Here is a 16,728-nt window from a genome sequence, read left to right as displayed (position 1 = left end):
AGACCATGACTCCCTATTAGATGAGAAAAAGCCATTAGGGAAAAGGATAGAAAAGAAGATAATTGACTTTGTCCTGCCAATTAGAGAAATAAGACATTCGTAATAGAGCACTGATTGAAAGCTGGCTTGTTTTCTTTTTCATTTCTTTAATTTCTCCTTATGGTTCAAAATTCTTTTATCTTTAGCTGCCTGCACGTTCTGTCATCCACAACGTTTACATCTGTTCACTTGCAGTACTTGGTTCTGCATGGCAACCCACCCCTTCAGAATATAAGATCATAGTATTACACTGCATAACTAGCTCTCCATATATGAAACTAAAACATCCTTGAAAGTCTTCCATAAAGAAAAGTCCATGAGCCAAATCCAGTTTTCCTACTGTTGTCACTAAAACACAAATATATTCTAGTCCATGACATGTGAAGATCTATGACAGCGACTTATAACTCAAATGGCACATGAAGATTATCTAGTCTAAGATCACAGTCCTCCACCAGATTTCAACCTCGTTAAAAGTAAGGGCTATATATTTGTATCCCTAGAGCTTAAGGATAGTCCCTGGCACAGAGAAGACAGTCCACATATGTTGGAGGAAAAAAAAAAAATGAATGAATTATTAAGCAAATGACCATAACAAGTTGTGTTTCTGCTTCCCAAAATTATGCCAAATGGGATGAGTTTAAATAACAGTGCAAAAACTTGGGCAGTCCTTTGCTATGTAAACTTGGAGCTATCCAGATTCACACTCGACACAGGAGATGATGCAGCTACTGGAAAGGGCATGCATGGAGTACTGAATATCTAAGCCTGAATTTCCTCATCTGCAGAATGGAGGCACCTTATATCCACTTCACGGTTTCAGTTGGCACTATATGACATAACATCTAAATGACATACTTCAATCCCTTGCATAAAGTACAGGCTAGGAACCCTCTCTACAATATTTCTGATGGAAATCCACTTATCCTCTACTGAATGTTCTTAGTGATAAGGTGTTCATTACACAAGGCACTGAATTTAATTTATGAGTAACACAAAACATTTGAACATTCTTCCCAGGATTAAACCAAAACTAGCCTCTCCAGAACTCTCACACTTGGCTTTCTTATCCTCTCTGGAATATTTATGTTACCTTTTCTCTACGCTCTTCAGTATGGTTTCAATTCTCCTGAGTAAGTCTTCCTGGCACCTTTACTGGTTCCATGTTGTATCCGTTCACATGCCCTTCCAGGTGCACTCTCCTGTTTGCTTCAGCTCTTTGAGCCAAAGAAATTACTAGTCTTTTTCACATAAACTGTTTTTAAGTTAACTTTCCTCCACCCTGTTTATCCCTTTTATTTTTTTTTTTTTGATGTGGACCATTTTTAAAGTCTTTATTGAATTTGTTACAATATTGCTTCTTTTTTTTTTTAATGTTTCGGTTTTTTGGCCACGAGGCGTGTGGGATCTTAGCTCCCTGACCAGGGATCGAACCCACACCCCCTGCATTGGAAGGTGAAGTCTTTAACCACTGGACCGCCAGGGAAGTCCCTGCACCCTGTTTTTCTATATTAGGTTGGGCTGCCTTTTTTTTAAACCAAATACACTGTTTTACTTAGCCCCACAGCAATTCACCTTGTAGGTTCTGCTCATCATTTCACCAGATCTTTTTTCACCCCTGATTCCATCACTCCAAGTGTTAATTATGACTCCCATCGACAACACATACACAAATAGGTCAAGCACATCATCTCAATGTCTTCATCTGAGTCATTAATAAAAATATCAAATAGGACAAGGTCAAGGACAATGCCCTCCAGCATACAGCGATAGACTTTTCTCCATTCCAGTGTCGATTCATTAATCAATAGGCTTTGGGTGAAGTTGTTCAACCAGCAATAAACTGAAAAAATAATCTTCTAACAACTGAATTTCAATTTTATGTTGATAAGGATCTCATGAGAGTCCCTGTCGCAACCTTTGCTGAAATAAGAACTAACACTGTTTCTTATTAAAAGGGAACGATTAGGGCTTCCCTGGTGGCGCAGTGGTTGAGAGTCCGCCTGCCGATGCAGGGGACGCGGGTTCGTGCCCCGGTCCACAAAGATCCCACATGCTGCGGAGCGGCTGGGCCCGTGAGCCATGGTCGCTGAGCGTGCACGTCCAGAGCCTCTGCTCCGCAATGGAAGAGGTCACAACACTGAGAGGCCCGCGTACCGCAAAAAAAAAAAAAAAGGGATTGAATAGACTTGAATGTCTAAAAACCTTTTTTTGCATTTCACTCATGTTCTACAGTAAGCTTACATGTCTACAGATTCAGAGGTGTGTTCCCTACCACCTTTTAAAAACCAGCATTCCTTATATAACCTTCATTCTTGATGATTTCTCAAAGATTATATGCAATGGTTTTCTTTTCACATTCTAGATGTAATTTACCTGGAACTACATAATGAACTCATTGTAGTAGATGTTTATGAGTGTGGGTTTTTTTGGGGGGGGGTTGGGAAGAGCAGGGAACTAAGGAAAGCATGTCCTATATATGAAATTATTTCCTATATTGGAAAAATCCCCTGCTTTATGAATTTTGGTGGGAGGCAAGACCAAACCGTCGTTACAAAAGTCAAAAGGCCAGACACTCTCCTTCTCAGGGGCCTGTGCAGTCAAAACATGGGCATGGGACCTAGTGTCAGCTAACCAAACACAACCAACCCTCACTTAGCATTAGGAGCTAACAACCCAAAGAAGCAGGGAGAATGTCGACACCATTTTGACATCATCAGTGGAGGTAATAACATCCAGTCACACAGGGCAGCCACGCCAGTCAAGTAAGAGACAATATATCTGCAGCCAGCAGTCCTGGGGGCAGCAGGATGTGCAGTGGGCAGGTCCACGCATGATATTGGTTCTGGGTCTGGCTCTCCAGCCTCACACTGTTCCTGCCCATTTTTAAAGTCTTCTCAGCAGGTCTGTCAGCCACACGTTAACCTCTTGATAAACTTTTCAGATTAATTCAGCTAAAGAGGATGTCTGTTGCTTGAAATAGAGAACTCTGACTGGTACATTTTTCAGAGCAGCCAGCCACTTTAATTCCTTTGACACAACTAGGTGGTTTCTGACTATCCCATTGTCTGCGGTCTGCTCTACCCGTTATGGAGTAAGATTTGCTCTACATCTTCTGCTTGGAAGAGAATTGTTTTGAGAGAAAAAATAAAGACTATAAAATAGGAGCTAAAGATGGAATACAGATAAATAGAAAAATAAAGAAAAAAAGTTTAAATATGAATTAAGTAGTTCTGCTTTCCCTAGGTTGTTCGCAATAAGTAGTAAAACTATTAAGAGTCTCTTGCCCTTCCTGCTTCAAATGTCACTCATTCACTCATATAAAACTTACTGGCTAAGCACCTACTATGTGCCAGACACTCTGCTAGGCACTGGAGAGGCAGCCTCTGCTCTTGTGAAACCCCAGTCTCTCTAGCTCAGAGTCTCAGGTGAAATAGTTTTATCTGGTTTCATAAATAATCTCCTTTCTTACAGGTACTTCCTTCTCAGTATCCTCTGTTGGTGTTCCTCATCACTTTACAGTGCCTTAATGTTATGCTGAATGTTGAAGTGCCCCAGTGTTCAGTCCATGAAACTCTCTTCCATTTCTATGTCCATTTGCTCATACAGTGTTTTAATTATTGATTGCTGGACAAGAAACTAACCCAAAACTTCGTGGCTTGAAACAACCACCGTTATATTATCTCTGACAATTCTTGGGTCGAAAATTCAGAAAAGGCATAGCAGAGGACAATCCATCTTGGTTCCATGTGACATCTGTGAGACTGGAATCTACCCCTTACCCCCACCCAAGAAGCCTCCTTCAGTCACATGTCTGGCACTAGCCTGGAGGGGCAAATGGCTTGGCTGGGGTCCTATGTCTCAGGCCTAACTAACTTCACACTGTCTTCTGGGTTCTCAGTTTTCCTCCATGTAATCCAGGGCCTCTCCCCATGGTCTCTCCAGCAGGACAACTGGAATTCTAACATGGCTGATCAGGATGCTCAAGAGTGCAAAACAGAAGCTGTCAGGACCACAACTGGCAGAGTGTTCCTTCCACCACGCTCTTTTATTGGTTAGAGCAAGTCACAAGCCCAGCCTTAATTGAGGGGCAGGGACTACACAAGGGTGTGAATATCCAAAGGCATGGTTCATTTAGCGTCACCAAGGTAACAATGACCATACCTGGTGATCTCATCTAACCCCCTTGTTAAATATTATCTATGACCCAGACAACTTCCAAATCTCTACGTTGGACCTCTCTCCTAAATCCCAGACCCATATGTCTAACTGCCTTGTGACATCTTCACTTGCATATATAATAGGCATCTCAAAGTTAATAACCCCTTCAAGGCTGAGTTGCATCTTCCTGCAGTCTGCTTCATCTCTCCTCACAGCAGCTCCACTGTTATAGTTGTTTCAGCCAAAACAACTTGGGATCATCCCTGACTCTCCTTCATTTCTCAAATGCCACATCAAATGCTATCAGCTCAACCTTAGAAATACATCTAGAATCCAACCACTTCTCACAACCTCCACTGCTGACATCATCCCACGCTTAGACAGCTGTGACAGCCTCCTAACTGGTCTCTCTGTTTCAGAACTTGCCCATCTTCAATCTATTCTTGAGAAAGCAGCCAGAGAGATTCAATTAAAATATAAGCCAGATCAGATCATTTCTCTGTTCAGCATCCTTTAGTGGTTTCCCATCTCATTCTGAGCAAAAGAAAAGTTCATCAAAATAAAACTTTACAAGGCCCGACACAATCTGGACCCCATTGTGTCTTGGATTTTGTCTCCTCCTCCTATCCTCCTTGCCTGCTCCATTCCAGCACAGGAGCCTCGCTGCTCCTCACATAAGTCTTCTATCTGGAATGTTCTTGCCTTGAATATATGTCTTCCTGCTACACCTCCCTCAGATTGTTACCTAAACACCTTCTCAGCGAGGCCTTCCCTGATCACTGTCATTTAAAGTTGTACGTGCATGCACATGTGCACATATATCATATCTCATAGGAAAGCAGAAAACTTTTCAATTGCCTCAGGATACTTTAATCTGGAAACCAGAATACTGATGGAGAGCTACAGTTTTTGAGAACAGATGTGGTATAAAATCATGCAAATTAAAGCATTCTTTGTAGATTTAGAAATCAAAATGTATGAGGCATAGAAACTAAATAATGAGGTAAATTGTGTGGCACGGTGAAAAAGACAGAACATAACTTTCAGCTGCCAGTCCCATATCCAGCATCACACATACCTCAGGCTATCAAATAAAACTACGAAGATGGTTAACACCAGCAGGCTGCAGAGTGAAATGGAGTAATGAGGAATTTTAGGCACAGCAGACTTGGGCTAAAGTCTTTTCTTTACCCTTTTAACTTAACCAAATGATTTAGTAAATCTTAATTTCTCTAAGCATTCTTTTTCCTCATCGAGTATAAAAAAATTGGATAACAAAAACACTTGCCTTATGTACTTCATAGGGCTAAAGATGGAATCTAATGGAATAGCATTTATGAGAGAGTGTTCTGTAGAATGTAAAACACTATAAAAACATATTATGTGGAAAAAAAGAAGAAAAATACCTTATGTGATTTTTGGTGATTCATAAATCCCTTCATATGACTTTTGGTGACACAGTTTTTTTTCATGTGGAAGATAGATTTTTGTATTACATAACGGTGCACATTAGCTTGGAATATTTCACAGTAGAAGAAATAAAATTATTGCTCCAAATGATCATGATCAGTTATAAGTTTGTTGCTTTTCTTCTTATATTTATATGTTATTAAATATGTAATTATATATTTAAATATGTAATGAAAAATGTAATGTATTATTAAATATGTAATGAAAAATGCTGCTACACACACTTTGCTCTCATGCAATTTAAAACAGAGCAGAATGGTTATGCACTTTAACTAATGGTAATATATATTTACATAATCATGTTTACTATTAATATTCTTATTTCCACTTACAGAATCTGTTTTAGATATTTCAGCATGGTGTTAAGCAGGGTAATGTGGCACTTATTAGTCTTTGGCAAAAAATAAAAACTAAATTGCTTAACTTTTTGTTTAAGTAGAAAAAAATTTTGCTAGCATTTTCACATTTTTTATATTTCTCTTCCATGTCTCAAACCCAGGCAGGAAAAAAAGATGGCTATAATAATATTTTAGACCATTATGAAACCACATACCTTTTCAAGCTAATAGAGCCACTGCTTAGATAAAGATACTCCTTCACATTTGACAACAACTGGAGAAAGGAAGTACCCAAAAGAGCACCCATCACGAGGGCCCGAAGGTTACACCAATGAGCCATGAGCAGCTTGGGGGCACATTTCCCAGTGTGTGTCAGCCTTGCAGCTTGCAGACCACTATATCTACACATTTTGAAAGTGTGTAAGAAACTAAATTTCAGATGTTTCAGGAGTTTTACCCAGTACTTAAGAGATAGCCTACACTAACAATATCCTATTATACACTGAATCACTTTAATAGTGACCTCCAAAGTCATTTCCTCGAATATTCTTTCACATCAATAACTTCTCATCACTTATTTCATTATTCTGGCCCTCAGAAGGCTTTTATGTAATCTAAAATGTCATTCATGGCAATAATATAAAGCAGCCAGGCTTAGAGTTCTCTTTTAAAGCAAAAAAACAGAAATATATTTATACAGTGTATACACTATCATAAATAAGAATCTCTTACATTGTGGAACCCAAATTACATAGGTACCTCAAAAAATGCTTGAATACTTAATTAATTCTAACGTCCAAAGGAAAAATTCAATAGTACCTAATGTACCTTAAATTATATTACTTTTCCTGCATATCTAGGGTTTTCATGAGTATGAGGTATGAATTTTCCTATACTGTTTAACATACTCAGTCCCCTCCCTCAAAAAATATGCTGTTAATTACATGGAACTACAAAATCAACATTTTTTAGAAAATAACTTTGACGTTAACAATTTTTAAATATGGCAATATCATCATTAAGTTTGGGAAACTGTAGATTAAAATGTTTGATGCTGATTTTAGGGCTTGCTAAATAACAAGATTGTGTGTGTGTGTGTGTGTGTGTGTGTGTGTGTGTGTGTGTGTGTGTGTGTGTGTGTGTGTGTGTGTGTGTGTGTGTGTGTGTGTGTTTAAGTAGATCCCAGTGAAATAAATGGGGCAACACTCTAACTTACAAGTTTCCTTTATGGAAACTTAAAACATTTCATAATTAAAATAAAATTTTAAGTGGCTGTGTTTTCAACCAGTCTACAAAACTTATTCAACCTACAGAGCAGTTTAACTGTATTTAGGATTTAAATACAGTTACATCTTAAGTGCAGAATAGGGAAGGTTGTGGAAAGAAAAAAGAAAGTTTCCTTTCCCCCTTCTGACCAAAAGCTCAACCTAAGTAAAGCTGAACATAAACAGGAGACACAATATTGCAATTAGGATTCAAAGTAAGATGAATCTGAGTCTATCTTTCATGCCACAAGACCCTAAAAAGCATTTCATCTCCCAAATCCTTAGGTTTCTCCTTTGTAGGGTGGTGACAGTCACAGATCCATAAGACTGTTGAGAACATCCAAAGTGAAAATGAATGCAAAACCCCCAGCACAGTGCCCAGCATAAAACTCAATACATTTTAGTTGTTGGTTTTTAGTATTGTGGTCATACTTGTCTTAAACATTATTTCAGCTCCCTTTCTGATCCCTCACTCATCATCTCAAATCCACAAGTGCCCTCCTGTTTCCTACCCTGTGCCCCTCCACTAGATCTGCTCTAATTCCCATGGCATGTCATGCTTTGAAACTTCTATCACCTTCCCACTGCTGTGAAACATGCAAGAAAAGAGTAGAATTTATTTCTGCTAGATACTGTGAGGAAAACAATCTGATTAAATTAATCCATTAAAGTATGTGAATCTTAATTTTCCTTGAGATATTGGCATATGTGGGGGAAAAAAAGGCAAGCAATGAAAAAGCAGTGTAAGAAAAGAGAAACTTTAGGAAATATTCAGGGAAGTTATTTTTGTACTGGGCAATAGCCACAGAGGCAGGTTAATACTGTCAGGGAGTCTACACCTTCCCCACTCTAACTGGGAAGACTCTGAAAGGAATTTCTACAGCATAGAGCTCCCCTACTCCCACCTCCCCAACTCTGATTTCAGAGACTCACTGGACCATTTTACTTAAAATAAGCCAAACAGGGGCTTCCCTGGTGGCGCAGTGGTTGAGAATCCGCCTGCTGATGCAAGGGACACGGGTTCATGCCCCGGTCTGGGAAGATCCCACATGCCGCGGACCGGCTGGGCCCGTGAACCGTGGCCGCTGAGCCTGCGCGTCCGGAGCCTGTGCTCCGCAACGGGAGAGGCCACAGCAGTGAGAGGCCTACGTACCACAAAAAAAAAAAAAAAAAAAAAAAAAAAAGGCAAACAAACAAGTGGTAGCAACAAAAAGCACTTCACTAGAGAGAGCAAAAGGATAGGAGATGAAGTAAATAGAAAAAGACAAAGAAAGGTGGGGATGAGAAAGGCAAAGAAATACTGGAAAAGTAAAGAAATAAAGGTGGAGTGGAGAAAGGAAGAAGAGGCAAGGCAAGGCAATCATAAGTCATGAATGACACGAGTGTGCCTCATTCTCTAAAAGAGAACAGGTTAAACTACGCCTTAGCTCCCCCAGAGAAGTTAGGCATGAAATGCCCACAGAGTACTGCATATATGCACCCTATTTTGTGGTTTATTGAAGAGGACCTGGGATGTCTCCAGAAGAATTGGGACCAAGGGGAATTTCACTCACACAAAGAAGAATAATTTTAAAAGTCAGTCTTAATCAGTTGACAAATACTGCAGGACAGTGAATTTCTTTCCTTTTATGTGGCAACTTCCACAGAATATAAAATGATCAAATGACATCTGCTCTGATATGCACATTTTTAGCTTCACAAATATATTTAATTTTCTTTTAAGATTTGAAAGACACGTTTTCACATTATTTTTGTTCATTTCTCTATCAATGTTACTGATTTTAGGGGCCAAACTAATTTTTCTTCCTCTCAATTTAATTAACCAGTTTCGAGGGAGGGAACAAGTATATTTTTGAAATCTCTTTTGTCATGTTTTGTGGAAAAGTTAGTCAAGTATACTAAGAAAAATCTGGATTTAACTGAAATATTGCAACTAGACATACTACAAAATACAAAACAAAAATTCCAATTCTAGATCAGCTGAATACATTATTGACCCCCATATCATCAGTTAAACAAAAGAAATTATATTTGCATTGATGTGTGAATCTGCATCCATTCTTGGTAGCATGTAATATATGCAACTGCTTGGCTCTATCTGTCCTTGTAGCCACATTACCATATTATTCAAATGTATCTATCATTTATATGTAAATAGACAAGATGAATGGCTTCTTCATAAGACAACAATTTTCAAATGACAAACAGACATAGGCAGACATTAGTAAGATAAAAATGTTGTAAATATTCATTCTATTATATATTTTTAAGGAAAAATGGACACTATTTCAAATGTTTTAAAAAGTAGGGTGGTAATTACAAAATGGGATCTTAATACATTCACAATACCAACAGCTATTCTTCTCAATAAAGGTCTCTACCAATGTCATTTGTATCTTGTAAATTACATGTTCTCAGATCCATCTGTGAAAATTGGGATGTTAATTATCATGGTTACATTTCATGGTTCCACAGTTAAATGCTGAAGTGGTGCTACACAAATACCATATGTTTTTCTAAGAGAAACGGAGCAAGATTAATTATGAGTTCAAGTCTAAGTCTCAACACAATAAGATCATTACATTGTGTGCTACGCAAATTGGAAGTTTTAATTAATAGCTGAAATACTAACCGAGGGGAAAAACTATGCAGTCTAAATTGTAAGTATCAGGCTTTTCTCCACAAAAATCATCCAAATAAGGATGCTTTTGAGAAACCAAGTTATAAATCCAAAGAAAAACAATTTTTGTTGTCTGTGAACTTCCTTGATGGAGTGATCACCATCATGTTGTTTAATCCTATTTGATAAACCTAAAATTTACAGTGTATACTAGTAACACATAGGTTATAGACAATATACCTGATGAAAATTCAACTGAACATTTTTTCTGGATTTTTAAGATACATTATCATTCAAAATTATGCAAAATTACAAGTCTCGTGTACTCAGATAAAATACTCACTTCAGTATAGCTAACTAAAGACAAAACTCTATGATAATACTATAAGAATTTTATTCATATTTATAAAACCTGAATTCTCATTTTACTTACCACATATTCAAACACAAGTGTCAGCGTCTCCTTGGTGTGGATGATGTCATGAAGCAGCACTATGTTAGCATGTTTCAGTCCTTTTAACAGAGAAGCTGTAAAATAAAGTGGACATAGAGACAATTTATCATGGGTAACAAGCAACTGATTTGTTTCATTATCATTTTGGTACATCATCAGATGAAATATACCTATTTTCCAAGCCAATAACAATTCAGAATCAAGGGCAGAGGAACAAGGTTTTCATTTAGATTAAGTTACCTCCAATTAATTCACCTGTTATTTGTTTTTAATCTTTAGTTAGATTCCATTATGGTCAGAGAACATACTTGGTTTGATTTCAATTGTTTTAAATTTGGGTTTGTTTAGTTACCTAGCATATGGCTTATCTCCATATGTATGAAAGATATATTCTGCTGATATTGGATGGAGAGTTCTATAAGTGTCAATTAGAGCCTGTTGGTTGATGGTATCATTGAATTCTTCTACAGTATGTATTTGCTGATTTTCTGAATAGTGGTTCTATCAATGACTGAGAGAGGGACGTTGACACCCCCAACTGCAACTGGCAATCTGTCCATTTCTTATTTGAGTTCTGCCAGCTTTTGCTTTGTGTGCTTTGAAGCTCTGTAGTTTACTACATATACATTTAAGATTGTTATGTTTTCTTTGTGAATTGGCCCCTTTTACCAATATATAATGCATCTCTTTGTCCCTGGTAATTTTCTTTACTCTGAAGTGTTTTGTCTGATATTAACATAGCCACTCCAGCTTGACTCTGATTAGTGTGCATATGATATATCTTTTTATATTTTTTTCTTTTGGCCTACACCAATGGCCATTCAGGTAGAATACTCAAAGAACAGAAGCTTCCTCTATCATTGTTAATTATTTTAGTAGCACCGTGTCTTCGATTTTGGTTTTTGGTATACAACCTGAAGAGAAAAAAGAAACAAAAAACACATTTTTGTGTGTGTGTTCTGTCAGGAACTTGTAACTGCTCATTTATTCATCAAATATTTATTGAGAACCTAGTTAACAGCATGGGTGGCCCTGGACAAACCTCGAACTCTTGATAATAATACTGCAAGACCACCTCTATAAAAAGAGATTTATAACACAAAGCATGAACCCTGCTGTAAACTCTGGACTTTGGGTGATAATTACGTGTCAAGGTAGGTTCATCGCTAGTAACAGATGTACCACTCTGATGACACATGTTGATAGTAGGGGAGGACTGGGGTGGAGGGTAGGGAAGGGAGTATATGAAAACTCTCTGTACTTTCCACTCCATTTTGCTGTGAACCTTAAAACTGCTCTAAAAAAATAAAGTCTATTTTAAAAAGTAAAAAGCTATATCTATGTTTTAACATACTCAAAGAAAAAGCAAGTTTAGATTGTTTAATATTTTACTGAAATAAAATGGTATTTTAGATATGGAATAATCATGCAAAGAGGCTATACTGGGCAGTCCCCAGAGAAGGCAGAGACAAAGCCTGTAGACTGTTACATTCTCATATGACCCCAATTAATGTGAGCTCCTGTTTTTAGAGTTATTATTGCTATGAATTTCCACTGTCTTCACCAGGTAAACCTATTTCAGGACAATATAATATATCTTTAATCCAAAGATGAACTTCAACAAACACTTAATTGATCCAGAGAAGGCCATTCAGACTGAGAATACTTGGTGTGGCTGGTCCAACACCAGAAGACAACAAGAAGTGCGTTTCCTCTGAAACTGAATCAGCAGCATCAGTGTGTCGTCCAAAGCCAGAGAGGTCTAAGCTAACTATCGTGGGGAGGTCCTCTCTTCCGCCTCACATATATCTGCCGAGGGCAAGTTAGTTTTACACACTAAAAACCTTATAGTAAAAATATCTACAAATTTATTTTATCTGAGCTTTGTAAATTAGCACTCATGAGAAAATAATTACTAAAAATAACAATAACAATAAAATCACAGCAAACAAACTTCGAAGAAACAACCACAACATAGACATACGATAGAGATTAGTACCGTTAATTCCAATAATTTACAATCTTCCTTCTTTTAATTATTCAAATATTTAATATTTTCATTATTCAACCGTCAGCCTCAAACAAGTAAAGCTTTATTACATAGCTAATCCCCAGGCATTAATCATTAATCCGTTGGGGAACCAACTGCACATGTGCTCAAGTTTCAAAAGGGACACTTGGACCTACGCTAGTCTTCTGAGGCAGACTCATCCTCAAAAATCAAGATTTCAAACCACAACAGGGTATTTGGAAGTGATGGTCAGGTACAGTACTTCACACCTAGCCTGTGTACAAATATGCATAGGTAAAATGAATAAAGGACCTAATGAATATTATGTTTATGAAAGGAACCTAGCTTTGTGAGGCAAGTTTTGGAAAGATATAATATCTTTTGTAATCCTGTCTGATTTCATTTTTCAAGTTATCCCTTCAGTTTGTCAAATTCAGTGCTGATACTTATCAGCAACAACTTCAAAAAGGTACTGAAGCTTACAATTCATTGAATATCCCATCCCCAGAGAATCGTTTGTTGTTGCTTTTTTTTTTTTTACTTTTCTCCCATTGCCGCCTTTCCTCTCTTACCATTTAGACCTAAACTGTTTCTCATTTCTCAAAGTAACATCTTCATGTCCATCATTTCCCATTGTGTTTTCCCTACAATTTCAGTAAAATCAATTCTCTGCCATTATTTATCCTGGGGAAAAAATACATCTTCCTGATGGTGACCAACATTACAGCAAAAAAGTCATGTAATTTTTTACATCACTTTTTTTTTTTTTTTTTTTTTTTGTGGTACGTGGGCCTCTCACTGTTGTGGCCTCTCCCGTTGCGGAGCACAGGCTCCGGACGCGCAGGCTCAGCAGCCATGGCTCACGGGCCCAGCCGCTCCGCAGCATGTGGGATCTTCCCAGACCGGGTCACGAACCCATGTCCCCTGCATCGGCAGGCGGACTCTCAACCACTGCGCCACCAGGGAAGCCCTATATTACATTTTTGACCATTTCTACATGAAGACTCAAAGCCTCCATATTTCGTTCTATTAACTCTCAATTACTGCAGATTTTAGATTTCTAACTATATTTACATACACTGCTAAAACCACACTATCAGTCAAATAACTACCAAGAACTGTATTTGAAAATAAGCGCTTTTTCTTTTGAGATTAACATAACAAATTTGTATTTGGAAAAGGCTAAAGCCACTAATTTCAAAGCTGATGGCAGAAAAATGACATTGAAGGGCAGAACACCAACCACAATATCTACCAACATGAGGGTAGGTGACAGACCTGACTAACTTGGAGGCTGCCAAGGCAACAGCCGCTGCTCCAAGCCAGGTGCGAGATACTATCACTCCTGCTGTTACCAAGGCAAGTGAGTCTCCTGGGCTGCCAAGTCGGTCCAGTGATTAACACCTACAAGTCCTAGAGCCAGTATGTCTCCCTCTTCAAGACAAGCACTGTCAAAATACTACTCCATGTCATCCTAATAATATCTCAAATATACCACGTTATTTTCTCATCGTTTACATACAAAACAAATCCTGTAACACTGGCGTTAGTAATTCTAGCACGCTTCGTTTCCCCACAAGTTTTAAGCAAACATATGGCAAACATTTTAAATTCATTTCACCAGTGAGGCTTGAAAAGGTACAAACGTACACGACATAAAAGAACTGTAATTAAGGGTGAGGGTAAAAATGCTAACAATAATTCTGGGGCTGTGATGCCGAAACAATACAGGAACAGAAAAACACTGTTGCTCATAAAGATAACTGCCTTTGACAAAGTCCCAGTAGGACAGGAGGACAAAGGCAGTCCTCCCTTAGTGTAGTAGCAGGATTCAGACACCCACTGTCTGAAGGCATATAGAAACCTTCAGAATAAACTTTCAGAATAAACATCCTAGGTTTCCACTCTGAAGTGGAAGAGTTAAATTTCTTCTAAATGCTAATCTCATCATGATTAAAATAAAACCCTTCTTTACTATTTCCAACAGTCTTGTAGGTCATTATTTGACATCCTACGACTAGGAAAGGAGAGATCACAAGTAATCACAACCCATCCTTGCTCACTCTCCCTTTAGCCTCTGGAAAGAACTAGTGCATTCACGTTTTCCTCTCATCATTTTTATGTTTTCTTTTTCAGTGGGCTAAAAGGGGCTGCTGAGGGGCTGCTACTTGATTTTTCTAGAAGACGAAGATTACTACCTATTAAACCCAAGAAGCCAACTGTATTTCAAGCTACAATCACAACAGACATAAACCTTTCCTTGAAGCCCACAGCTAGATAGCTCTAAGGCTGCTGAAATTCACTTTATACTAGAAATAATAGTATACTTTCTTTTTTAAATTGAAGTATAGTTAATTTACGATGTTGTGTTAGTTTCAAGTGTACAGTGAAGTGATTCAGTTATACATATGTGTGTGTTATACATTCTTTTTCATATTCTTTTCCATTATAAGTTATTACAAGTTATTGAGTATAGCTTCTTGTGGTATACAGTAGGTCCTTGTTGTTTATCTATCAATATGATATATAGTAGTGTGTATATGTTAATACCAAACTCCAAATGTATCTTTTTCCTTATTTCAATAAGTTCTACTTCTCACTTACTTGCTAGTGGATTCTGAATATTTTCATAGTGAAAATATTCTGAATGGGAAATACAAGGGTGAACAACAACAACAAAATACACAGAGAAAGACAAAAGTGCTTGTTTAACTGTGTCTGTGATGAGGAGGTGATCTAGACAGAGAAAGGCACTCGTGCCTGCCCTGAAAACCAATACGAAGCTCCAGGTTAACTTATGCATGGTTCCAGAAGGTATGTTGCCCACTGTGGCTACATACTAGGAGAAATGCTGTAGTTCTACACAGTTCTGGACCTTCCCCTAAATGAGATCTGATCTGATAAACACACACACACACACACACACACACACACACACACAACCATAAACTAATAAATGAAAAGGTAAGAGAATCAGGTTAAAAAATGGAATTGTATCTTTGGCTCCATTTTTACTTTTTATACTTTTACACACATATATACAAAAGAGTCAACTCTTTGTTATGGGGAAAGAGGTCACAGCTAATCCAAAACACAAGGTTAAAACACATGTGATGTCGAATAAACTTAACTTAGCTAAAATCACATGAAGGATTTAGAGACATGTTTTTTGTTCACCACATGCTATCCAAATGTGGAAAGATAATACAAAAGGTCAGGAATACTTTATACATATCACATAACTTGTTTTCTATCCACCACAAAGTCTACTGTTTTTACTTGCTCCGTAGCTGAGGTTTTCTATTTGAGGATGGACAGAACTTCAGTCCCACTGCATATCCCCCCTGCTCTGCTCCCCTCCTAATTTCCCCATCACAGACCTGAAAAGTGGTATTGGAATTACAGCCTCAGCCAGCCGCTCTGCCATCACTCCCTGTGCATCCACCACTTGACTACTGGCAAAGAGCAGTCAGCTGGGGGCTATTTCCATGTTGCAGCCTCATAGGACCACACTGACAGCTTGCTAAATCACTCAGAGAACAGGTTCCTCTAACAGTATAGCTTAACCACGTGAAACTGCCAATATTTGACATCTTTGACCTAACTAACACAGAAATTTCGAGTGGTTCAACCTAATAGAGTTTACCTGGTTCAAAGCAATTTTAAATTCTTCACAAATGCATGGTTACTCTTCCCACTGTTAATATTCAAACCAATTAATCAGCCAAGAATTGACTCTGAATAGAAAGAAAAAAAAAAAAACAAAGGAAGAATCTGTTCATCAAACTATGGTTATAGATGAGGGGAGGGATATAGAAACAATTTAATTTTGTATGAGTACCTTTCTATATCATTTGAATTGTTTATGATAAAGATATATTCCTTTTATAATAAAAGAGATACCTGGAAAAGTTCTTTATTAGAGTGGACTGGCTAAAGAGAACTGAAATAACACTATAAAAGGTACACTGATGTTTACACAATTAATGTGCAGCTACAATAATGAATCATTATAACTACAGTGTGATCCTTCACCACTAATTCCTCTTCATGAAGGTATTGGTGCAAATCCTTGCATTATAAGGGTCTATTTTCCTGTTCTGGAACGTGACACGCCCTGTGTCAGCCTCTAATTTGCACTCATGTCACACATTAATCAATAATGTTGAAACTGGGGGTTTCCCTGGTGGCGCAGTGGTTGAGAGTCCGCCTGCCGATGCAAGGGACACAGGTTCGTGCCCCGGTCCGGGAAGATCCCACATGCCGCGGAGCAGCTGGGCCCGTGAGCCATGGCCGCTGAGCCTGCGCGTCCGGATCCTGTGCTCCGCAACGGGAGAGGCCACAACAGTGAGAGGCCCGCGTACCGCAAA

General features: G+C 38.2%; 1 protein-coding gene across 9 annotated transcripts in view; it reads right to left on the bottom strand.

Annotated features, from left to right (window-relative positions):
- Positions 1 to 16,728, bottom strand: part of CDK14 (cyclin dependent kinase 14) — a 716,216-nt gene that overhangs the window by 316,158 nt on the left and 383,330 nt on the right. For all 9 annotated transcript variants that reach the window (XM_070046334.1, XM_070046337.1, XM_070046335.1 and 6 more), the window contains one exon: positions 10,327 to 10,421. In XM_070046334.1, the coding sequence (XP_069902435.1) occupies positions 10,327 to 10,421 (95 nt within the window). The remainder of the gene's footprint in view (positions 1 to 10,326; positions 10,422 to 16,728) is intronic.

This window comes from Globicephala melas, chromosome 9 (assembly GCF_963455315.2).
Source record: "Globicephala melas chromosome 9, mGloMel1.2, whole genome shotgun sequence".
NCBI classification, from domain to species: Eukaryota; Metazoa; Chordata; class Mammalia; order Artiodactyla; family Delphinidae; genus Globicephala; species Globicephala melas.
Note: the sequence above shows the minus strand (reverse complement) of the source record. Positions and strands in the feature narration are given on the sequence as shown.